Source organism: Paramisgurnus dabryanus, chromosome 2 (assembly GCF_030506205.2).
Source record: "Paramisgurnus dabryanus chromosome 2, PD_genome_1.1, whole genome shotgun sequence".
NCBI lineage: Eukaryota > Metazoa > Chordata > Actinopteri > Cypriniformes > Cobitidae > Paramisgurnus > Paramisgurnus dabryanus.
In genome coordinates this window covers 24102080-24128683 of record NC_133338.1, presented here as the reverse complement: position 1 = coordinate 24128683, position 26604 = coordinate 24102080, and the positions used below count along the sequence as shown (strand labels likewise).

The window sequence follows — 26604 nt, the reverse complement described above, 5'->3', positions numbered from 1 at the left end:
GAATTTTGATCTCTGGGTTTGATGCATATGAACTTCAATTGACTTTCTTTCTAAAATAATTTACACTGAAATAGCAAAGAAATAAAGAGATGAGTGCATTTGTACCTGAAAAAAAGACAAATTTCATAAACATTTATTATAATTTATTATATAGCTCTTTATTTTTTTTTGTTGAATAATTTACAGTACATGTCAATGCCTCAGTTGTATACTATACAACACGTACAAGAATTAAAACCCAATATTTGTCAAAACAAGACAATGGAAACCAGCAGTTACTGCTTCAAGCACTCAGAAGAGCATTCCCACACATATAATAAAAATTATATTACTCATCATGCTCAAACTACTTGATTCCCAAAGATTTGGTCATTGTCAATAACCCTGTCAATTAATCATAATGAATAATACAGAATGTGACAGTTCAATGTGACCCAGCTTGTAAAACCAAGTTCACATTTCCAGTTGTAAACCTCTGATTACGTCTTCTACATGGAAGGATTTGGTAAAGCGTATGCACATTTTCAGCGAAAGTCAATTTTTCTTAATATTGTATAAAGGTGTGTTTTTGTGTACACGGGTATAAGACTGTGCATGTTTGAGCTACACATTTGATCCCCAAAAAAGTTTTTTTTGCAGTCTTTTAAAAGTTCAAAAATCAAGGACATTTATCAAAAGTTCACTTCATTAAGAAGGCTCATTTTACCTTCCCATCAGCATGTTTTTATATATTCATCATTACAGTATATTCATATCCAGTCCCATGTCCTATTCAGTGGTTTTGATGTGGTTTTGTCGGTTGTTCAATGCAAGCTGCATTGCCCAAATGCTCAGAGGCCTCATATAAGCTAGAGAGCGGTAGATGGATTTCTCACAATATGCTTCAGGGGTCTGGAAGGCCATTCCCAGTCGCTCCCATACAGCACGATAGCAGCCTTCAGCAGTATGCAGACCCTCTTCCACCATGCCCTGGGAAATGAACGAGTTACAGTTAATGTTTGAAGAAAAAAAAACAATTTTAATTATTTCTATTGTACAAGAATAACATGCATTGGCAATCTGCAAAAACACAACAATGACCTGAGGTTTGTCTTACCTCATGAATCATTGTAGCAGCCAAACCGTACACCACACCCACCCAAACCTCATCTGATTGGACACTAGAACGATCGGGCACACCCTCTGGCCTCATCCCATTGACTGCACCCATCTGTCCACCTGCAAAGCTCATAACGTTGAGGTCAAACACCGACTTCAATGCACTGCAGATTTTCTCCTTGGGAAAGGCCTGCACAAAGAAATTTATATTGAAATAGTGCCAAGTTAATGTTGTTGTCTTATGTGAATAGGTCAAAAGTTGTACATAATGTGCAAAAAAACTAAACAAATGTACTTAAAAAATAAATGCTGTTGTTGGCATGTGTAGATAGTTGCATACGGGCGATGTGCATATAATACGTAAGCAGACTTTGCCCATAGATGAATTATGACAAATACAGTTTAATACATAGAGTACACTTTGGGCTCTACATACCTGGAAATCACCATCCCCAAGTCCAGACGCCCTGAGAAACCACTGTCCCGCACACTGGTCTGACATTACACTGTTGGATAGGCTCCGTCCACTACTGTCATAATTATAATACTTGCCTGAAACAAAAAAAAAGTAATTACAAAAAGACATTAATGGACAAATCTTTTTCATTTATTCATTCTACTGTACATGATCCCTTAGTATGCAAATAGATCTTATGATGACCTGATTTTCAACAACCAAAAACCTCAAATTATTTATTTGAACCGTAGCTTCTTAAACAACAAAAAAGAAAAGTTAAAGGTGGTTAAAGTTGCATATAGATCATGATGACTGGATTAGATAATCAAACTGACATTTTTATTTAACTTAAAACAACAAAAGCTCTGCCAACACAGACCTCAAAATGACAAATACAAATTGATTATTTGGCCTAACCAAATTTTTTTACCTAGTGTTCAACACCAATAATTAATTAAAAGAATTAAAGAATAGCTCCTCTATACTAGATATTAATGATGACTACGTGATACTACATGTCCACACAAAGGCATATTAATAGAAAGAGCCACACAACTTGGGTAACTTAAAGGGACACTCCACTTTTTTTCAAAATATGCTCATTTTCCAGCTTCCCTAGAGTTAAATATTTGATTACCGTTTTGGAATCCATTCAGCTGATCTCCAGGTCTGGCGGTACCACTTTTAGCATAGCTTAGCATAATCCATTGAATCTGATTAGACCATAGGGCTGTCACTTTTTATTCGATGTTCGAATATGCATTCGAACATGACGTGAAATATCCGTATTCGAACTATAAATAAACCATCCGGTTTTTAAAATGCCATGTGTAGCGCATTTTTTACAGTAACACCTCGTAATAGGAAGGAGGCTGAGAGTGAGACCGACGACTGCAACTGTGCGCAAGAGAGGGAATCAAATTGGACCAACATGAACCTAATGTGCATGTCAAGATAGAATTATAGTTTGTATATAAAATGACATATAACACTGCTATAAGTGTTAAACATTATAGCAGAATAAAAAACTTGCGTTAATACGTTCGCATTATGAAAATAGCATGTATGAAGATAATTTCATAATTTTTACAACGCAATGTAAACTTTATATTAAACAACAACAGCATTTGGCTTGTAAACGGATTTTAAATGATCATGTGCTGACTGTCGCGAGTCACATAGAAGACAGAGTCAAGTGAGATCTGCTTAACTTACCGGTAAGTTTAATTTCATCTCAAGTATCAAAGGGTTTGTGCTCTCTATCATTGAAAACGGGCAAGCAAACAGCACGCGCAGGGTTAATGTACTTGTCACTGACGGCTCACAAACGCGCAGGATAGGCTATGTATGTATGTGTCCTTGTTGTCAATGAGATTACTTCTCACAAACACGCTCAAGCGCGGGATATGTGTGCTTGTCAATGACGGGCATTAAATCCGCAGAATTCCCCGGGGTTTTTCTGCTGAAATCTGCGGGCGCGAATTCCGTTTGGGCTCCTACTCCTGCTGCTGTCCAGGTTGTCACGTTGTCTGTAACTGAATCATTTTTTTGTAAACTTCTGAATCAAGTTTTGTATTCATAAGTTAATAACCTGCTGTTTCAAACATTAAGTAAAAAGGTAATCCAGACAGCCCAGTTTCAGTTTATGACTGTCACTGTTAATAATTTTGTGACTGAATCTCCATTACGGTGGGTTTTGATGCGCGCCGGGGGGGGGGGGGGGGGGAATGGGGGGCAGATATTCGAATATATTCGGATAAATTGCATGATATTCGAAATCCGTTCGAATTTGATTTTTCTCAAAAGTGACAGCCCTATTAGACCATTAGCATCGCGCTAAAAAATAACCAAAGAGTTTCGATATTTTTCCTATTTAAAACTTGATTCTTCTAAAGTTACATCGTGTACTTAGACTGACCAAAAATGTATATATTTTTTTGCAATAATATTATGCACTGCCCAAAAATAGTTCCCTTGGTAACTTTCAATAGCAGGGGACTATTTTTAGGAACTGCGTAATATCATTGCGCCTCTTGCAGCCATGTTACAGCAACAAAGTCCATGATTATTACGCCAGAATGAGAGAGTATAGTTCCTAGCCATATCTGCCAAGAAAATCGCAACTTTTAATTTTCCGTAAGTCTGAGTACACAATGTAACTACAGAAGAGTCAAGTTTCAAATAGGAAAAATATCAAAACTTTTTGGGGGTTTTTTGCACGATGCTAATGGTCTAATCAGATTCAATGGATTATGCTAAGCTATGCTAAAAGTGCTAGCACCAGACCCGGAGATCGGCTGAACGGATTCCAAAATGGTAAAATTCAAATGTTTAACTCTAGGGGAGCATATTTACAAAAAGCCACTTTTTCCCTTTAAGTAAGACATATAGACAAGACAGACACTGTTTTAAGAAGAAAAAAAAGATGTTGAACAAAAATAAGATTTATGGCTGGTATGAATATCATGCTTATTGTCACACTCACCATTCCACAGGAGTTTGTCATAGGCTGCACTTCCTCTTTCTAAAATATCTCGGTAGCGTTGATAAACAGACTCGCAATTCAGCAAACGGGCCATTTTGCACATCATGCACACTGACGCCAGCCACAGACCACCACAGTATGCACTGGAACATGCACAAACACACTTGTTACTTATGAATATATGTTGTTGCTTGGCACATTAATTAGGGAATCGAGGAGATTTACTGGGATTGTCGCATGTGGCAACACAGCTAAAATATGGTAATATTAATATAAACCTGCTAGTAATGGAGCAATGTGCTGTACTACACAACAGTGGTTGGGTATCCCACATTAGCCGATGTCCCAAAACACCATTTAACCACTGTATTTTAATCAGCAGCCTAATAATTTAAAATAATTTAAACATAAAATTTAACTAAAGAGCTGCTGACATACCAAGAATTAAATTTTTGACACACTAAAATGTTTCATTGTTTGGTTTATCATTTCGTTTGTTTTTCTTCAAAGCACTTACCTTGCTCCAGTCACTGTCCATCCATCATAAGTCTGGTCTGCATAGCCAGAATTTTCAATCAGCCCATCTCCATCCTTATCAAACTTCAGTTCTGTTTCCATGACTGTCTGAACCAGAACACCAGACCTGTGAGTTATGTGTGCTGAAACCCTGGATCGGTCCTACTATATCTCTACACTTATTACTCACAACTTACCTGGCATATGGGCCACATGTCCTTCAGATACTGCTTATCCTTGGTCAAGTAATAGTCTCGGTATACTTGCAGCACAAACTTCAAGTTCAGATCCTTCCAGTCAGCTGTATCGTAAATCAAGTAAGCGTTGACACGAACCCACGGCTCATCGTCTGATTAAAATTGAAAAGTAAATAAGCTTTTAAGAAAATTAGGTGAATTCATCTAAGAAAAAAATTAAAACTGAATTTTTTTGAAATATGTGAAAGTTCTGTTTAAAAATCATTTGCAAACCAGGTAAAGCACAAGTTTTAGGCTAGAATCAGCTCCCATGTTCATATTATTGCATTATATGAGCCATTGAGTGGAAGCTCAAACCATTAGTTCACATTATTATTTCATAAGCTAAAAGATTTCAGGAAAACATTATGAAAGCATGTTTTCCTGGACACAATCTTGGTTCCTCAAAAAATTTGATAAATAAAACATTTAAAAATTATAGAGATATTATTCATTTACTGAAAATTGTATTATCCACTCTTTTCTCTAAAATAAAAGTACACAGTGACCAGTTGCTATCAAGCTTAAAGGAATATTCCATTTTCTTAAAAGAAAAATCCAGATAATTTACTCACCACCATGTCATCCAAAATGTTGATGTCTTTCTTTGTTCAGTCGAGAAGAAATTATGTTTTTTGAGGAAAATATTGCAGGATTTTTCTCATTTTAATGGACTTTAATAGACACCAACAATTAATACTTAACTCAACACTTAACAGTTTTTTTCAACTGAGTTTCAAAGGACTCTAAATGATCCCAAACGAGGCATAAGGGTCTTATCTAGCAAAATGATTGTCATTTTTGACAATACAAATAACAAATATACACTTTTAAAGCACAACTTCTCGTTTAAATCCGGTCGTGATGCGCCAATGTGACCCCACACAATTCGTCATGACGTCAAGAGGTCACAGAGGACGAACGCGAAACTCCGGCCCAGTGTTTACAAGTGTGTTAAAAGAGGACCGTTCCTACGTTGTTGTATGTCAACTGATACAAATTAATGTCTTGGTGTCAGTTTATTGTTTACAATGGTCCTCAAATGTGCGTTTTATATATGTAACACGTGACCTCCCTACGTCACTACACATTTACGTTAGGTCGCGCTGGACCGGATTTAGACGAGAAGTTGTGCTTTAAAAGTGTATATTTGTTATTTTTCTTGTCAAAAATGACAATCGTTTTGCTAGATAAGACCCTTGTGCCTCGTTTGAGATCGTTTATAGACCTTTGAAACTCCGTTGAAAAAAACTGTTAAGTGTTGAGTTAAGTATTAAATGTTGGGCTCTATTAAAGTCCATTAAAATGAGAAAAATCCTGCAATGTTTTCCTCAAAAAACATAATTTCTTCTGGACTGAACAAAGAAAGACATCAACATTTTGGATGACATGGTGGTGAGTAAATTATCTGGATTTTTCTTTTAAGAAAATGGAATATTCCTTTAAAGTATTTAAAGGGATAGTTCATCAAAAAATGAAAATTCTGTCATCATTTTCACATCCTCATGTTATTACAAGCATGTATAAATTTCTTTATTTTGTTCAACACAAAAGAAGATATTTGAATAAATGATGGTAAGCACACAGTTGACAGTATTCATTGACTTCCATAGTAGGAAAAACAAATACTATGGAAATCAATGGGTACCGTCAACTGTGAGCTTACCATCAAATATCTTATTTTGTTTTATCAGAATAAAAATATCATCCAGATTTAGAACAACATGAGGGTAAGGAAAGGATGAATGAAGTTTAATTTTTGGGTGAACTATCCCTTTAAGCCTCTTTCAAAACAACCACAAATGTAACCAAAACGGCCATACGAGTTATGGAAATATTCTTCTTAAGTAATCAATTACTATAAATCTTTTATTAAGTAACTCTTCAAATCATACGGTAATGAAGTAAAATGGTTTATACAACGAGGGCTGTTGAATGCTTTATTCTGATTGGTTGAGAACTGTTCCACAGGTGTTGGTTATAAATTAACCACCAGAGCAATATATATGGTAAACGTGGTAATAATACAAATTGGGTGTACAAATAATAAAAAAAATGGGTGTGCATTATTTTTGAATAATTCAACGGCCTGTCGTCAATTATTGCTTGCTTACACCACCGGGCTGTTGAATGCTTTATTCTGATTTTTCTGTAAACCGCACACCTAACCTTTTAAATGTTTTAAAAATGGGCTCCAGAGCAATGTTGTGGTAACCGTGGTATAAGAGGAAAAATTGCCTCCGGTCCTTTGAATTATTTGAAAATAATGCACCCCCGTGGTGTAAAGGCACTCCGCTTCATGCCACATTACCACTTTGGGTGTGCATTATTTTTGAATAATTCAATGGCCCATCGTCAATAATTGCTTAAATATACAACTTACCAGGGTCTCCAATGTCGTGTGGCACGACACCTCGTGTCTTGACTGGTGAGCACTGGCCGCTCATTAGATTTAATCTCTCTGTAGGGTCCTGCTGAACGACACTGCCAGCTGAAAGAGTCAAATGGATTGAGAAATTATAAAAAAAAATAAGAAAAACAACATTGCATCATTTTTTTAAATATTACCTTAAAATGTTTAGCTCACCAATATCATACTGCAAGCTCAGAGCCAGCTTGGGCCATAGCATGATCAGTGCAAATGAGGCGTAAAAGTGCACATCATATGTGTTATACATCCTGTACTCCTGACCTAGGATCAGAAACAGGCAAGACACATATCATTTTGAATTTGAATTACATGAATAACAACAAATTAAGAGCCAAAGCACAAGATATTGACTTAAAATCTCAAATAAACTCAAAATGAAATGGCATGTTCTAAAGAAATCTATTTAGTTTACATACATGAATTTAATGTTTAACGTTAAAAGTCCTATTCTCTTACCCTCCAGATAAGCAAATCGCCCGTACTCCTTAACAATTAGAGGCTGGGCTGGAAGCCCCCCATCCTCAGGACGGAGACCACCACTGATGTCACTGTCTTCTGGAAGCTCCAGCCACACAGTCCCACCATCCACAACGAAATAAAGCTCATTAAACAGAGCTGATTTATACCAAGCTGGAAGTGAACTACACAGATACAGAGCATGTCAGTCTATTGGTAGAGACATTACTCTTGATGCACTGCAGTAGTGTCAACTGTAGCGGTTATCTAAAGAACAGTTTGGCTCATAAAATATATCAATAAAAAAGGCATACATAAAATTGCCAGTAAAATAAATTGAACTTTTATGTGGACAAGGATTACATTAAACTACATAGGACTAGGCTTTGGTTATATTAAGTAGTTTTTAACAACCATACCTTAGAAAAAACATTACTGGTGTGCATTTTATGGCAACAACAATGGCACTAATATATTTTAAGATGTCAGTGCAAGCTGATTTTAGTTAAAGCTCCACTGTGTAAGATCTACTCCCATCTAGCGGTGAAAGTCTATATGACAAGCAACTGAATATTACTTTCTAGCCCCCCCCATTCGGAACGCGTTTTAACTCGTACGGTGGCCCGGCCGTGTCATGCCAAGGTTAACATGGCTTCCAGTAGCTACAAAGCAAAAGCAATGAGAAAAAAATTAACAATTTGCAATGTCCTTTGCCTGTGATCCATCAAAGCACACAGATTTATGTTTAACATGAAAAAAGTCTGATTGTCATGATATGTCCGCTTAAAATCACATACAAAAAGCAACCATGACGGGTTTAAATGGACGCGAACTAATATTATGTCAAAGTACAAGGCTTATGTTTTAAGTAAACGTTACATGTCCGTGTAAATGTAAGAGCTTTCTCTCATATTGGTGAAAAAAGATCGCGCAACTTTCACACACTTGTTAAATGAAATGAAAGACGCGCAGATCAGACGCTTTTATCAATGAAAGGCTAAAAATAGCGCTGTCACCGTGTGTTTGTGCTAGAGGTCAGAAAAGATAAAAAAACATTTATCTCAGTACCTCAGATTACATAAATGGGCGGAGAGACGGCGTGTGTCTGTTCGGACACATTAAACCACATGCGTGTTTACACTAACAAGTGTTATGCATAATCATGCTAAAGTTAGCCAAGGAACTATAAAACTTCAAGTTTACAACATAGACTGTATAGATGTAAACGAATATGCTGAATTACCTGTGGAGAATATAGAAAGTAGCAACTTCAGTGTCCCTTGAGCCCCATCTTGGAAAACTAACTCCAATAGTGACTTTGGTCTTGATGTTTTTCCTGTCGCGTTGTCGTTTAAAATCCCCGTTTCGCTTCCTTGGCGACTTGTTTTAATGTCCTCGAGAATATGTCTTTAAAAGGCTTTCAAATCAAAGCATTAGATCGCAGGTTCATCACGGTTTGCAGCTATCGCAGCCGAAGAATTCAGCTACGCAGGTCGTAGGCTGCATACGTCATCAAGCCAGGTTTATTTAAATCAACTGAGCATTACATTCGCAAGTCATACGTATATTACATCAATTTACAATTAACTAAGAATAATTGTCAGCTTTATAATTGTTAATATTCTGAAATAAGACTGTCGTGATGACGTATATCGCCTACACATGCAACCTCCGGAGGCTTCAGCTATCGGCCAGCGTGAGTGTAGAGTGAAAGCGCGAAAGGCGGAGCTTGAATTTCAGGAATGTCCCTCGTCGGCGAATGTATTTCAAAGATGGAGGCACAACATGGATTCAGCTAGAGAGCGCTTCGACGGTATGTATTTTAAATAGCAGATTCTACACTTACGAGAATACTTTGATTAGTGGGTGGGAAGTAATTACACATGAATGAGCACATACTTTTGAAAGAAAAAATGGGTTTTTGTTAAGAATTAACTCAATAAAGTACACAGTAGAGCTTTAAGAAAACTCAAACATGCATTTATCAGGGAAACCGCGCAATTATTACACAACATTTACCTAATATCAAAAATGTTTGAAAATGTACAATTAATCAATCTTAAGAAGAATCAATCTGTTTTACACCTACAAACTGATGATTTATGTTAAATAAAAAATGTAGGTGGACAATACCACACCCAAATCTGACTGTATAAAGTGCACTTAACAGTTACAAAAAGAAGAGCATTGTTGAAAGGATCTTAGTAGTAATGTCATAAAAGGGTTATATCAACACACGTAGGTTAACGATGAGCCTAATGTTTGTTTTAGTAAACAGGCAAATCAGTTACAGAAAAAAAAGGCTGCACACACAAAGAAAACAGTCGTAACCTTGCCTCTGGCAGCTTAATTCACTGAAACACACCTTTCGGCTTTCTTCAAAAACTCATTTCTTTTTACCTGTCCTGAAGAATGGGACTCTGCCATTGATCGATGCTCTCCTCCCATTTATTGTAGTGTGTGAGCGCGTAGTGCGACAGAGAGGGGGCTGCATCCCCTTTGCTGCCATAGTAACGGGTGTATCGCCTGAAACAAACACCCCACCCTGTTATTTTATAGGGTCACTGATAAACATTAGTACAGATGATGTAAAAAGCTACAGGAGTTATGTGTTACATAAACTGTTAAGATTTTCCTGATGTAATTGAAGAACTAAGTAACTGAAAAAATTTTTTTTACAATCTAACCTGAATTACAGTGTATACACTGAAAATGAAAGAGATTTGAAAACAATGACAGAACAGACTTTGTGTAAATCGTAGGACTTGAAGGAAGTTTTTCCACACATAAAGTATGTTCAAATTTTGTACGTGCACATACCTGGCATGCACCCTCTCTCTCGAACCAAATGTGATTTTGGGCATATCCCAGGCCAAACTGAACTGCATACTGTTGTGTCCATTAGCAGGCACAGAGCAGCTCACGGCTAGGGCTGCTGCTACATCCTCTCCTTTCACTGTGGGCGTGCTGGGTCCCTCAGGTGAATCGAGTCGTCCATCTGTCATGAGGTCTTTCCACAAAGCATTGCAGGTTCCCTTTGGGCTGAACGCTGTCTGGTGACTGATCTCTAGGCCTGACTGTAAGACACCAAGTGCAACCATGAACATAAACTTGGGAAGATCCAAAAGCTCTGCTCCAAAATAGTCAATGCCAACATGAATGATATGAATCTGTATGTCTATTGTGTGTCTAAGTTGGTCATTTAAAGAATGCTTTTCTATACATTACATTGTCTAGGTACATGCTTTACGTTGTATTCACTTTCTCTGCGTATAGTTTAGTTCATCAACCTCTAACAATCCCTTAGCCAATAACGCTCATATTTTCATTGAAAAAGCAGGAGCACAAACTATAAAGTAGGGGTGAAAGTGAAACCTGTTTGGCAGACAATCCTGTTCTTGCTCAACATAAGACTTTATTTATTTATTTTATTACAGGCAAAACCAGTTGCTTAACAGTTTTATTACCTTATTTCTTGCACTCATACACAAGGTGTACGGGTTAACAGGTGTTTTGTGATGTAGCAAAACTCCAGCAACGGATTCTCCCTCTTTCTCGAGGTGAAATGGTTCGTTCCAGTGCCCGCCACACTTGTCGTCTTTACTGCCCGACCCGTTAACCATTGTAAACATGATGGAAACATCGAGTGCATAGTCATTCTTATTCTCAATATCCCAAACAAACACAGCCACAGGAAGACTGGAGTCCTGAGAAAGAGGAAAAGAGAGATAGATTTATATTTTTGCATTTTAAAAATGAATACCAATAAGGAAAAAATTAAATGCAGTGCAGAAAGAGGCAAAAAGTCCAGAAAACTTATCTAAAGGCCTCCACATATAGTCAATATTTAATTTTCAATAATAATAATAACAACAATAATACTTTTTAATGATTAATAATACTTAAAATAATATAATATGATTTAATATAATAATATTTAAAGCCTCTACATAGTAAATATTTAGTTTTTAATAATAATAATATTTAAAGCATCTACATAGTCAATATTTAGCTTTCAATAAAAATAAATAATAATGTGGTAAATAATAATCCTATTTAAAGCCTCTACATAGTAAATATTTAGTTTTTAATAATAATAATAATAATAATGTTATATAATGATAATAATAATAATAATAATAATAATAATAATATTTATGGCTTCTACAGAGTCAACATTCAGTTTTCAATAACAATAATAATAACTTATCATTATTATTATTAATAACATTTAATATAATATTATTATAATTTAATATAATAATATTTAATGCCTCTACATAGTCAATATTTAGCTTTCAATAAAAAAAATCAATATTAATGTTATATATAATAATCATATTTAAAGCCTTTAAATAGTAAATATTTAGTTTTTAATAATAATAATTATTATTATTATTATTATTATTATTATTTAGATACGCTTTCATCATCTTTGAGCATATTGAAAAGCATTGTAAAATTACAACAAAATTAAAAGGTACAATGTAACTAAGATATCAAACACATATCATAGAGCTGTTCACCGTGTAGTCATCCGGAATGACAGGTGACACCTGTCTGCAGGTCAGGGTGACGTTCTGGCCAGGCAGGTGGTACACGGTCCAGGCTCGTGGGTATAGGGCATGGTAAAAGGCGTATTCACCACAGTAGCCCCAGTTCCAACCCTGAAGTGTTGAGGGACGTTCTGTAGACAACACCTGCTGGTATACTGTCTGACCCCCTCTGCGCAGACATACTGTAAACTGGGAGAAAGAGAGAGGAAATGAAGACCTGGAAATTTAACAGTACATATAGGTACTACAGACTTGCCTATAACTATGTTATAAATACATATAAGTTCTAAAGTTAAACAGCTTAAAAGAGTTATTCATTTTTCACAGCGAGTCACAGTGACTTGCTAAACACTCAAATCTAAGTAAATACTAGTGATGCACCGATGTATCGGCCGCCGATATTTATCGTCCGATTTTTGATGAATTTGAAACCATCGGCACATCGGCAATAGCACGAGAAATGCCGATACCGATTGTTTATTAATTAACTGCATAAAGAAATCCATTATATGTAAAAAAAAAATGTTAATAAAATAAATGCTGAATAGCAAAAACCACCTTTGAAGGTTGTCATGCTGTCTAATTATATTTGTTTTAGCTTAATTTGTACCTCTCTTATTATGTTGGTCAGTTGAATGTTAATTAGATCCAATCCATGTTCAGTAAAAATAATTTGATTCAGAAATAAACTAGCTAATAGACCAACTGTATAGGATTGTATACAAGTGTTTAATATCGGTTTCGGCATCGGTATCGGCCAGAAGTTGTCCGTTTAAATCGGTATCAACCCAAAAAAATCCTATCGGTGCATCCCTAGTAAATACACACTGAGAATATTTCTTGGTTAAGTGCAAGTATTCAGGTTATATATATATAACAGTTTCAGTTCACATTCAGAAATTTACCTGGTTAGCTATAACAGTTTTGTAGTGGTACATTCCAGGGTTAAGTTGCCACCTGCAGAAATCTCCTCTCCATCCACGAGTAATACTGCCACCCCCAATTCCACCTAAAGGAACACCTGCAGAAAACATGTTTTCACTTACACCAGGTCATTTTAAGAGTTATGTTATTAGTTTGATATTTCTGTTGGCCTTTGCACTTACCATAAATTTGATTAAGAGGTAAAGCTCTAAACATATCAATAAAAGGTGCTTTCTTTTCAATCTGAGTCTTTTTGTACCACCACCACAGATACCTGTTCAGGAAAACACATAGGGGAAGAGAGATATGTGACCCAGTCTGCCAAAACCCAGCTAAAGTTATTTTTATTATTTACAGTTTTCTTCATAAAATCATTCTACAATGTAAAGAACATTTTGTAACAATGATCTTGATATATTTCATTTTTACAGAGTAAGGCCATGTCAAAGATTGAAATTAAAGTGAAATCAATGATTGAAATCAAACTTTGATGCTTGTAATCTCATAAATACATTATGCGACTTTAGCTCGGATTTCCCAGGCAGGGTCACATTTAGGCTACATTTACCCGGAAACGATCTGAAGAGAAAACGCAAAAGTGGGTTGCATTATCACTTTTTTTCTGCGTTTATACGAGCGTTTTGGGGAGGAAATCTGTGTGTGCATATGGTGATGCAAAAGTGTGTGATATTCGAAGTAGTATGCTCATGCTCATTTGCACAAATAGAAAAGGACACATGGCATTATGGGATATGCTGGCAACTGAGCTGTAAACTGTCTCTGCACCAAAAAAAAAAAAAAAAAACTTTTGTGCTGAACACTTTTTCGATTCAAATCCTTGGAACAATCACAATAGAAGGATTTAACATCTTTTAAATCTACCAACTTATCTCAACCTTCACCTAGTAATGAGATTTCCTTCATGTGATAACCACGAGTGATCTACACTGGTGAAAGCTGTAAATAATTAATTAAGTGTAATAAAGGAACGACTGTAGGAACATATGTCAAAGATGCAGTTTAACAGTTCAAAATCGATTTGATATAATAATGCCATTATTAAAACTCTGCCAATGAGTTTATCATTAACTTAGAAAACAACACAGGGTCAATAATGATTATTCATTAACCAACCTTATACTGCCACAGTTTTGATATTATCCTTATGTTAGATATATTTTAACAGCTAAAAATCTTATAAATCAATTTGTCGTTATCATGTCGGTTAACTGTCAGACAAATGTGTTAGGGGTGCAGGATTTTAAACATCTGGGATGGCTTATAGCACAGGTGAATCACCCTCAAGCTTCATGTTTTGCCAGTTGATAAGAAGCAATAAACAAGTCATGAAGCTTTTACCAGTAAACATTTCTTGGTTCATAAAATAACTATGGCTGTGGAAAAACAAACCAAGCTCTACTGTGGTCAAAACAGAACCGGTTTTTGCCGTACTTTAAGTCTCAACTAACTGTTCAGAAGCTAAAACTCATCAATAACAAAATTTTGACCATTACAGATTAAAGGAGAAATTGTAAAAATGGGTTGCTGCATACATCAAACAAGTGCGCTTCTCAAAGACCACACAAGCCAAGTGGTTTGTTGTCTGTTATGATCTCTTAGGATACATTTCTAACACAAAGTGAACACACTACTCACATAACTGACATGAAGATTTAATGATTTTATTAAAATACGCCTTGTTGAACATACCTGAGACCTAGGCCTAAATGATCAATCAAATTGGAGAATGAGACATCTTTGGCCTGAAATGGTTTCCTCTTTTCTTTGAACTCGTGTGCGAGACATATCCGCCAGCCATCCTTAGGGAGACCGAATCCTGTTTCTGTAGACACATACCGGCTCATAAGCTCAGCCAGAGATGTGCTGTCATTTAAATCCATATTTTAGAGTTGCAGAGCCACCGGTCCAAACCAAAAGAAGGCCGGTGTGATCTGAAATAAAAGCAAAACACATTAATAGGACATTTTTAAAATGGTGCCTTGTCTGTAGGGTTGTGTAACAAGACGTGTATGCATAATTTGCGTGTTTACTGCAAGTAATCTACATATGAACTCAAAGTTCACCAGAGAGACCGGGCAGGTAGCAACCACAGGCTGCAGGTGTAACCTGACCCAATTCCTTTAATTAACTAACAATGCCTTACTCTTCCCCGCATAGTATGCTTTCTATGAGCCACATCATAGCACTGGATTTCTGTGTAAGTTAGATCATTTAAGATCCGAATGATACACCATTGCGTCTTTCCTTGACACCAGACTCAACGTGTAGGTGTCTTTCTATGATTGCATCATGAATGTTTTTCTAATCCTTATCTTATCAGTTTTGTCTTGCAGAGTACTTCACATTTCTTACCACTGCGTCCAAAACCACTCTTGGGTTAGTCGTGGGCTGCAGGAAAAAAGCTTCGAGCTGATTTTGTTTTGATGCTTAACAGCATGACTGTGTCAATAAATCGCCGGATGGGTGTCCCCTCAGCTTCGCTCTTCCACCTTTGAGGTAAAATCTTTGAAGAAATGTGTTTAAATCTAATTCGCAAAAACGAACTCGTACACGAAAAAAGATTGATGTAGCTTACGGAAGAACAAGAAATAACGTTTCTCCAATGTAGGTAGACATACTGTTAGGCTGAATTGCACACTGCTACCTTTTACAGTTGACCTGGTCAAGTCAGCGATGAGCGATCAAATCCCAATGAAAGCGCAAAATAGTACATTGTTGGGTTAAACCACTAAGCACACAGCTGGAGGGGGGGACAGATGACGAGTTTAGCATTTCTGTCATCTGTATAGCTAACACAGTGTTTTTATCTACTATACTATGTATAATATATAATTAATATCATATTTTCACTTGACTATTTACACTACTTTAAGTAATTTTTTTCTTATTCAATTTGTTCAAATAAAATCTACCTCTATCGTTTTTGGATTAAGACTTTTACGTCACATGTGCCACGGAGCCAATTATGCTGGCTAACGTGTTTTTCCGGGGTTGGAAAAAAGAGGGGACGTTTTTTGTTTTACCATGATATGTTGATCCAAAACAAACTTTTCTGCATATATTATTCGTCTAAATTGTAGTTTAACTCTGACATCGTTTCGTTTTACATCTATGAGTAAAGCTTTATCGACGTATGGGAAACTCCGGGAAACGTCGTAATGACCCAGAGAAATCCTCCTCTGGTTGTTTTGTTTTTGAGTTGTTGAAGCATTGAGCATTACCGGTCTTTTTGTTGTTTTTAACGTTATGTGTTCCGGGTTACGTGGAAAATAAAGAGCGAAATAAATCGTTGTGCTTCGCTTTATACAACGAACGTCAAGGTATTTTAAAGTCCATAAGTATAAAATAAATGCTAACATATTACATATCCATCTCCGTGCTAACCTGCGCGATGACAACTCACCTCTTCTCTTACCTCTGTGCTGTAGTCACTGTCAGGTTTTTACTTTTTAGGAGCAGAAGTCTCTATACAATAAGTTACCTGTGCTACTGCCGAAGTTTAAATATAAATTCCTAAAGCCTAATATAGTTTGCATATCCTGGTAGTCAAAGTTAAATATTTATACATATGTATATGGTGCCAAAGAATAATCTATTGTGTTTACACACAACTTTAATTTGCTCTCTCTGTACTCTACAGATGATTGAGGTGGTTGCATCTATGGCTCGAGGGCCTGTATTTTTGGCCGGGGAGGTTTTAGAGTGTCTTATAACCTTCACAAACCCCATGTCACATCTCTCTACATCTGCCAGCAGGTAAAGAGCTTTGTCATTACTATGAGTGTTTTGACAGCACAGTAGATACTGTTATGTGCTTTGCTCTATGTGTTTTCTGACTGAGTCTCCTGATCTTCCACAGTGAGATGTTGGCTTGGGCCAGTGCTCAGATCCACTGCCAGTTTCATGCCAGTGACAGTCGTGTGGCTGTGCCCACTCAGGGCACCAAGCAAGATGTGCAAGCAGAGAGTGACACTGTGCTGATACCAAGCAGAGGTGAACCCAAGCAGCTGATCTTTAGGCAGTGCCTTAAACCTAATAAAAAATTAAAGATAAATAGGGACAGTCGTATCTAAAGCTTTGATTTTTTTTTATCTCTGCCGGACTGAATTAGATATTTATTTGAATGATAAGTTGAGGTGGTTATTTATATAACTACATGTGAGATATGCAAAAGGCTGGGATGCTTTGTTTACACTGTTTGTGGCAGTTTTGGAAAGTGGATGAAAGTGATCCTGTGGTTGTTGAAAGTGTAAATTATTCAACTGTTTAACATAGTTTAAATAAACCCCGGATAGGATTTGTACGTATAAGGTGTTTTTAAAGGGATAGTTTGGCCAAAAATTATATTAAACCCATGATTTACTCACCCCCAAGCTGTCCGAGTTGCATATGTCCATCGTTTTTCAGACAAACACATTTTCGGATATTTTAGAAAATGTTTTAGATCTTTCAGTTGATTAAATGGGAAGTTACGGGGTCCACGACCTTCAAGTCCAAAAAAAGTGCGTCCATCCTTCACAAAATAAATCCAAACGGCTCCAGGATGATAAACAAAGGTCTTCTGAGGGTAATCCGCGCGGTGGTGTTGTAGAAATATCCATATTTAAAACTTTATTAACGAAAATGAATACCTTCCGGTAGCGCCGCCATCTTAGTCGCGTCCGCATTCAGGATGAGAGCTTACGCAGCCTATGGAGGTTACTCTGCTGCTGCTCTGTGCCCCTGCCCTCCGAATTTGTCATACGTCACTAAGAAAAGTGCGTACACTACGCTAATACTCTCTCCTGAATACAGAGGAGTCTAAGATGGCGGCGCTACCGGAAGTTAGTTATTTACGTTAATAAAGTTTTAAATATGGATATATTTATATATTCATATGGATATAACTGAAAGATCTAAAACATTTTCTAAAATATCCAAAAATGTGTTTGTCTGAAAAACGATGGACATATGCCCTGTCCGGGAAACCGCCCTATAAAGTTTAATAGGTTTAATTTAATGTATAATCATCATTCAAGTATGTACCAAATTATAAGGTAACCTCTTTATTATATAACCTCATTCCCACTGCACTTTGGTCCTAAAGAATTTCCGTAAAATTGACAGAGAGGCTTCGGTATGAACACAAACGTCCCGTAAATGTTCTAGGATCGTCCCCTTAAAAAAAACCTAGTAACATTGACAGAAAGCATTCTGTGTGAACAAGATGCAGAAACTCTGCCATAAAGGGTGTGCCGTAGTGATGACGCGCAAGTCATCACATCAAGACGGTTATGGTTCAGCTTTTCAACACAGGGATTTAAACACAGATCAACATTCATTCAAGATGAGAAATATCTGCAAACTGGACTGAAGCAGAGATTAGGGAGCTCGTCACTACCGGTGTTGAAACAGAGATCATTCACAAGCATGACAGAACAGCGCATCAGGGGCTCCTTATTAACTTGTCATAAACAAAAATTCATGCGCGTGGTTTCTCGAGAGAGATAATTAGCAAACTTCAGACCTGTGGAAAAAACCTACCAAGTGCAGGACTTTAAATACATCACATGTTTTTTTCAGGATTAATACGGCATGTGTGTAAATGCACTCACAGATTCCGGAAAATCAGTAGCAGTGGGAACGAATCAGAAATCAAACAACCCTGTACAAATTGCACATTTTCCGTTTATTTTCCGTAATCTCTGTGTAAAAGGGCATATCATATCATAAAAGCCACATACAGAAAGTCTGTCAGAAAATGTGCATGGAACCACATGCAACAAAGGAAGTCCTTTGAGCTTTGCCCAGATTCCTGTAATCTGAGATTTATTCATAGAAAAACGTCTCTGTTTTTTGGAGCCTGGATTCAAAAGATCATGAGGTTCACAAAGTTGGCATCTTGTTCAGATTTTTTGATTAGTTGCTTGCTTTTATCTTAAGTGATTTACAATGCACCTTTTAAAAGCACACTATCCCTTGAGGCAGATGTGCAAGCTCCTTGCTCGATGATGCTCATAGCTCTTTAGGTTGAGATTCAGAGACGCTTTCTTGTCGTTTCCATCATATACACAAGACACACATTTAAATATAAGTCTATATATAATTAAAATGTCCTAAATAGAATAAAAATAAAAAGGTGAATAAGAACTAAGCATTAAACACAAGAACTAAGCATTAAACACAAGAACTAAGCATTATCCTAAGCAAGACAAAACCTTGAACATAAAGTGCTGTTGTGTCAAATACATTTTTATTTCCTGACTATCCTTTTTATTTCTTTCTCTATTAATGATCCAGGTGAACGAGGGCAATGTGTGCTGGACACACCACCTAAGATCCTGTTCTGTGACCTTCGCTTGGACCCTGGAGAGAGCAAGACTTGTAATAGACTGAATATAATTTATCTATACACCGATTCAATCACGGATTCTGATCTAGATTGTGCATTTGTTTTCATACAGTAATGATTATTTTTTGTGTTTTATACAATATTTCTGGGAGCTCTTTAATCGGTTTAAAATAAGACCAATCCCACATGACCCAGATAATGTCGATTTTCCACTGAAGCTGGTTCATGATGGCACAAGATCAATGGTCAACTCTGTCAGTTGGCAACAGTTGGTCTGTACAGTCATATGATTACAGATTAGGCCTTGTAAATGTCATCATGAACTACTAGAGGCTGCCAATAATAATGTGTCACTCATGCACATGTTTTTATCTGTATGATAATGGCAAAACAATCTTTTCCTGTCTTATAGATTCCTATAGTGAGGTTGTTCCCTCTGATGGTCCACCAAGTTTTCGTGGTCAGGCAGTGAAATATGTGTACAAGCTCACTATTGGCTGTCAGCGAGTCAACTCACCCATCAAATTACTGCGTGTTCCTTTTAGGGTTCTGGTACTCCATGGTAGGTGGCACATGTGGTCTATTTGTGCTTTTTTGTTTAGGGTTTCCCTCAGGATTTTTTTATGCAAAGCAGTTTCGGTGTCATTACTAGCAGGCTTTAAAGGTGCACCACGTAACTTTTTCCACTGAAGTGGAAAAGGTTTTGCACACTAAAAAGGTTTCATCCTGTTGTATGTCCTATTGCTTTGTTTGAGTTATTTAATTTTTTACATAGAAAAGCAATTTTAAATGTTAAAATGTGTTTTTTTATAAGTAAGTTGGCTAATATGAATGTGATCATAAAATAAAAATTCCAGCAATGAATATCTGACCTTGAAAGAAAGTATCTTAAAGTCCACAAGTTAAATCTAATTAAGTTTAATTTTGGTCATCGTTGATTTTAATCTTTGACATGGCCTTGGTCCCTAAAAGATTAAAAAAAATTATTATGTTTTTTTAGGAAGCATTAACACAATGATTATATATTATAATATCTGAAAATTTGTGGGGTGTTTAAAATCTCCATATAGAGTCAAATTATTTCAGGGGTGTAGTAAAGGATGTTTTATACTACATGAAGAGGCGTCATATGTTTTAGTGGCAGTATAAATCCAATACATTTGAGATTATGGATTTGAGATCTTTGTGTATCTGTTACAGGCATGCCAGAGCCCCCGTTTCCACAAGATGAAGAAGTGGCTCCCTCAAACCCCTTCCTGGAGGAAGAGGAAGGAAACAGGAGAGACACTAGACCACTAGAAAGAGCTCTTGACATGCTAATGATCACCACCTCGCGACGGTGCCCATGTGAGGGAGTCTTCTGTGTGTTATACTTTTTTCTGCTCTGAATATTTTAATAAGCACTTTTGATTTGTCCTTCACAGATATGTTCAACATCACAAACATGCGGGGAAAGGTGGCCAAGTTCTGCATCTTTAAGACCGTGTACAGGCTTGGAGAAGATATTATCGGCACCTTCAATTTTTCAGAGGGGGATATTCCATGTTTACAGGTAAAGGATGTGTTATGGGTATTTGTGACCCTGTACATTTTCTGAAATTGGGATTTATACATTATCTGAAAGTTAAATAAAAAGCTTTCCATTGATGTATGGTTCGTTGGGATAGAAAATCTGGATTCTGAGGGTGCAACAAAAAAATCGAATTATTGAGAAAATCACCTTTAAAGTTGTCTAAATAAAGTCTTTAGCAACTGCAAAATGAAGTTTTGATATATTTATCCATCTTTATCTTCATGGGACATGATATTTACCCAGTATCCTAATGATTTTTTTGGCATGAAAGAATAATATCGATAATTTTGACCCATACAACATATGGCTTTTGCTACAAATATACCCGTGAGACTTAAGACTGGTTTTGTTGCTCTGGGTCACATATGCATCAGGTTTGGCAAACATGGTGAATGCAGGGAACTTTAAACAGTATTGAGAAAATGTTTGGTTGATCTGTGAACAGCTTTTATAGAAAAAGGAATTAACAACGTTAAAGTCCGTGTCAGTTTCTCACACTGAAAGCACACAGTTTTATGAACCACCCAGCCAAATTTGAATGATGAAAAACATGGCAAGTAAATAAAATAAAGTCATCCAAATATTTGAAAAATGGGCAGGATTCTCCACTCTCAGAGATGGTTAGTGTCTACTGTCTGCACTGAAACCACACCCACTTGTTGGAAAGCTGGGTGTGTCCGTAACCGCATACTGTACATTTTGTACTGAATAAGATGAAGCACGTACTTACTGACCGTTAAACAGTAGGTACTGTATCGAATGAATCCTAGTAGTATGAATAAGATTCGGATGTACTACATCCGCCATGTTGATACATCACGTGACATACATCGTCATCACGCCATGTCATTCCAGCGCGAAAACAGTCGCATGCCTCTACTTCTTCGTTGGATAACTCCTCTCCCAGGGCATCATGGGATAGTGAAGTGTCCGTCTTATGCACACTTCAAAATCTAACTGGAAGTAATCGCTCATCTGGGGACTCTTTGCCTACTGTTTTTTGAATACTATGAATTCGGACATACTACTCGCTTCGCCTACTGCTTTTCTCCTACTATATAGTATGCAAAGTGATTTTGTGCCTGACTCCACAATTCAATTCAATTCAATTGTCAATTCAATTGTTTCAGTAATACATTTCTAAAATATTTTATGAGTTTAGAAACAGTTCTCTGAAATTACTTTACACAGACTTTAAAGGGCCCTTATTATGGAAAATCCACAAAACATATTAGGGTTACATTTTGACAAAAATGTATGAACACCACAACCATACAATGAAAAAAAATCCTCCCTATCCTTTTTTAATCCCCAAAAAAAGCAAAGCAGTCACATGCTGTTTTGATTCTCTTGTTAATGTGATGTCACACTAACAAAGCCCTGCCCAGAGCCATTGACTGACTGGTTAATTTTACCCAAAAGCTTTTCTAAATGTGTTTGTTAGAACGTTGAAGCACTAATGCGGCTAAAGATACCAGGGGGGTCGCTAGACCCCTTTTACTGGGGCACGTGCCCCAGTGTAAATCTTTTGTGTCCCCCGGTGTAAATCTCAAGTTTAAATTTTAGCAGTTAACTAGTGCAATCCTTTACAAAGACAATCGCGGCAAAAACGGATCTTTATGCAAAGTAGTTACTCAATTTAGGCTTGTAAAAGCGACGAAGCATTCGCATTGACGCGTGCACGCACGTATTCATGGCCGCGCGCGTTTGCGTTCACCGCGCACAACCGCATTCAAAAGGTGACGCCACGCGAGTGCTTATGAAAGCATAACGAAACTAAAGTAAGTTTCTAAATAATAATGCTAATCTTATTTTGACTCGATCATTATTGGTTTCTGTAGATGGACATCAGAAATGTTTTGTGCAAAGCAGGGAAAGAGAATAAGAAATGAAACGTTTAAGGGAGGTTAGACAAACTACATCCTGACCCTGTCAGGTCTCAAACATTAGAGGAAAAATCTCAGGAAAACCTCTTGTCAAGTCTTGCATTGTTGCTGAGAAAATCAACAGATGTATGTGTTATACTGTTCTGTATTTTCAGATATGAAATTAATTTTTAGTTTACTAATATTTAACTCTAGGACATAACACAAACAGTTAGCAGTAACTGTGACTGAGATTATTTAGTATAGCAGTCATAAAATGATGGGTTTCTTAAAATAATCTTGTAAAAATAAGTTATTAATCATTGCTATCATTGTATAATGTAGAAAATATTTCTCTGCTGTCATTATTTCCAAACATGTTATGCCATTTATGCCTCCAAACATGTTAATAATGTTAGGTATGATGAAGAATACACTTGTGTATATCTTTCGCAGTAACTGTTGCACTGTAGAATAGTGGGTTAAGCAAAGGACATTGTATAGAAGTGTTGCACACCTCTTGCACACAGCAGGCTTTCAAAAAAAAATCAGCAAAAAATGGGGGGCCTGTGCCCCAGTAGAGCTTTATGTCTAGCAACGCCCCTGAAAGACACTATTGTCCCAGACTGTGTTCACGGGAATCAGATCTATTTTTAAGCGAAAGCAGTAGCTCATCATTTGCATTTAAAGTTACACACATGAAAACAATGCTATTTTGCTCCCACCTGAATGGGGGCATATTGGACATGATATAACAATAATTGTAAAAATAGGCATAATTCATGGGACATGATATTTACCCAGTATCCTAATGATTTTTTGGCATGAAAGAATAATATAGATAATTTTGACCCATACAACGTATGGCTTTTGCTACAAATATACCCGTGAGACTTAAGACTGGTTTTGTTGCCCTGGGTCACATAGGCATCAGGTTTGGCAAATATGGTGAATGCAGTGAACTTTAAACAGTATTGAGAAAATCTTTGGTTGATCTGTGAACAGCTTTTATAGAAAAAGGAATTAACAACTTTAAAGTCCGTGTAAAGTCCAATATTAAATTTGTTTTCAGTTTGTCACACTGTTATAGTAACCACCCAGCCAAATTTGAATGATGAAAAACATGGCAAGTAAATAAAATAAAGTTATCTAAATATTTGAAAAATGGGCAGGATTCTCCATTCTCAGATGCTGGGGCGTGTCTGCTGTCTGCACTGATATTGTTATATCATGTCCAATATGCCCCTATTCAGGTGGGAGCAAAATAGCATTGTTTTCATGTGTGTACCTTTAAATGCAAATAATTGTAAAAATAGGCATAATATTGGCCCTTTAAACCAGAGAGTCCTGCTCCTGGAGGTTCTCTGTCCCATGGTTGGTTTAATTCCAACCATAATCAAAAACACCTGCCTGTGTTTTCCAAGTAACTAAAGGCCTCTGAAGATTAGCTAGTTTGTGTGCTTCATTGTATTGTTGTGATTTTGTCAAGTACGTAAGACATGTTCCTGGATCAACATCTTTTGTTGGTCCTGGAACAACTTTCCAGGGCAAAAGCAATCCTAACCTGAACGTTACCTATAACCTTAACCATAACTTATCCATTAAATTAGAAGGAAATAATAGTTTCATAAGAATGGTATACAACCAGTCCTAAATATATATAATGCTGACCCTATATCTAATTCTGCAATCCAATTGGTTGATAGAAATGTTGTAACGAGGCCAACAAAGGACTCAAACTCTTATTTACACGAATGCTCCTGGAATGTCAGTATGTTTAATATGTTTAAATGTTTATGTTTTCCCAGTATTCAGTTAGTCTGCAGAGTGAGGAGGAGGTCAATGAGCAGTACCAGAGACGGCCCGGTCAGCCTGTCAGTGTCACTGGTCATGGGCGACACCTTGAGTCCTGCTTGCACACGGCCTCCAGTCATTTCTCCCTCCCTGTACCTCTTAATGTCACGCCAGGATTTACCACAGATATAGGTCAGACAATGTGAAATTGTTTAAATAAGTAATGGCAACATTTAGCTTTTTATCCAAAACAGAGTGCAATTCTATATTGCCAGTAATCTGGTGTTTTAAAGGCACAATATGTAAGATTTTTGCATTAAAATATCCAAACATCACTGGCAAAGTGACTTATTTTTTAAAATAAGCTTTCCATTGATGTATGGTTTGTTAGGATAGGACAATATTTGACCGAGATACAAATATTAAAAACCTGGAATCTGCGGGTGCAAAAATTCTAAATAACCTGGAATCTGTGGGTGCAAAAATTCTAAATATTGAGAAAATTGCCTTTAAAGTTGTTCAAATGAAGTCCTTAGCAACACGTATTACTAATGATGAAAATATTTTTTATATATTTACAGTAGGACATTTACAGATGTCTTCATGGCACATGATCTTTACAGACTCTCCTAATGATTTTTGGCATTTAAAAATCGATAATTTTGACCCATACAATCATGTACTGTTGGCTATTGCTACAAAAATACCCTGGCAACTGGGTTTGTGGTCCAGGATCACACATATCCCTGTTATCCTTGGTTTCTGCTTTTACTGCTGTAGAACTAATAGGTTTGTTTAACTTTTTGTGGTGCCAAAACCAATCTGTGGATGGAAACGGGACCACAAATCATCTTCATGGATGATGTAATGAAATAAAGTTTTACAACAGCTACGTTATAACGTAAGCCAATTGGCTTGATAAAAACAGCAGAGTGGGGTGCTGGATGCACGAAGTGATCAACGAATGACATCAAAGTATGGCGAGATTGAGTTGACAATACTGCTTTTTAAATCACTTTTTGATGTCATATGCCTGATTTTACATACGCAGAGGTGAATACTACATTAAATGTACTACTGCCTTAAATGTAATTATCAAGGATATTTCAATAAAAGAAAAAGGATCTGCAAAGGTTAAACAGCTTAACATTGTATGACAGGTATAGAGGTTCCAGAAATGTATGATTTTGACTTCTAAGTCCACATCTTTAACCACATAAAATACTAATTCTATATTGTGTTTTTAATCTTCCTACACCAGTTACGTTAAGATGGCGTCTGCATTTTGAGTTTGTGACTGCGCGGGAGCCAGTTGAGGCACCTGTGGTTCTGCAGAATCAATCAGAGGTCACAGTATGGACCGGGGCGGAGCATGTGGATGTGGACACCTTTAGTTGGGACTTGCCGATCAAAGTGCTACCCACCAATCCCACGCTAGCTTCATATGTTTCCCAGTTCACAGGGACAAACAGCATAAACATTTGAGTTACGTTTTATTCGTAGGCTGAGAGATCTTAAAAGGGAAAAGTGTTTTTTTGTGAAATTTTTCCGAATTAAAAAGTACTTTTGTGTTGTTGGTGTTTATCTTTTGCAGTGCATTGAGAATAAAATTCTTGTAATTTAAGATACTTGTTAACATTTCAGCCTTGAACAACAACAGTGCTTTACCTCCTGTAAACATTTCTATATTTATTGTTTATATTTGAATATTATGCTCCAAACTATTACACATGTTTTTTTTCTCTTGAGTCATCTATCATAAGCTGTTATACATTATTTGTACATGAAATTCTTTCTTGTGAGACTCTCTATTTCTTTAGATATATATAAACTATACTTGAATAAAGAACTGAATTCAGAA

The 26604-nt window shown here is 36.6% G+C and overlaps 2 protein-coding genes across 4 annotated transcripts; one reads left to right on the top strand and one right to left on the bottom strand.

Moving 5' to 3' along the window:
- Window positions 1-721: 721 nt before the first annotated feature.
- Window positions 722-16605, bottom strand: gba2 (glucosidase, beta (bile acid) 2). Of its 2 annotated transcripts, none has more exons than XM_073812251.1 (17): window positions 16584-16605; window positions 14870-15111; window positions 13342-13433; window positions 13141-13256; window positions 12206-12424; window positions 11147-11386; window positions 10500-10756; window positions 10080-10205; window positions 7680-7864; window positions 7380-7484; window positions 7176-7283; window positions 4754-4905; window positions 4558-4664; window positions 4041-4183; window positions 1535-1650; window positions 1097-1288; window positions 722-969 (listed from the first exon to the last, which is right to left on the bottom strand). In XM_073812251.1, the coding sequence occupies exons 2-17, from the start codon at window positions 15058-15060 to the stop codon at window positions 769-771; spliced, it is 2550 nt and encodes an 849-aa protein (XP_073668352.1). In that variant the 5' UTR covers window positions 15061-15111; window positions 16584-16605; the 3' UTR covers window positions 722-768. The 2 variants fall into 2 exon arrangements, with proteins under 2 accessions (XP_073668352.1, XP_065104797.1); XM_065248725.2 differs by lacking the exon at window positions 16584-16605 and adding an exon at window positions 15533-15673.
- On the top strand, window positions 15541-26604 carry rgp1 (GP1 homolog, RAB6A GEF complex partner 1). Of its 2 annotated transcripts, none has more exons than XM_073812254.1 (9): window positions 15541-15676; window positions 16821-16936; window positions 17040-17173; window positions 19460-19543; window positions 19924-20073; window positions 20712-20858; window positions 20936-21063; window positions 24758-24935; window positions 26005-26604. In XM_073812254.1, exons 2-9 carry the CDS (start codon window positions 16821-16823, stop codon window positions 26226-26228), a joined length of 1161 nt encoding a protein of 386 aa, XP_073668355.1. In that variant the 5' UTR covers window positions 15541-15676; the 3' UTR covers window positions 26229-26604. The 2 variants fall into 2 exon arrangements, with proteins under 2 accessions (XP_073668355.1, XP_065104796.1); XM_065248724.1 differs by lacking the exon at window positions 15541-15676 and adding an exon at window positions 16155-16500.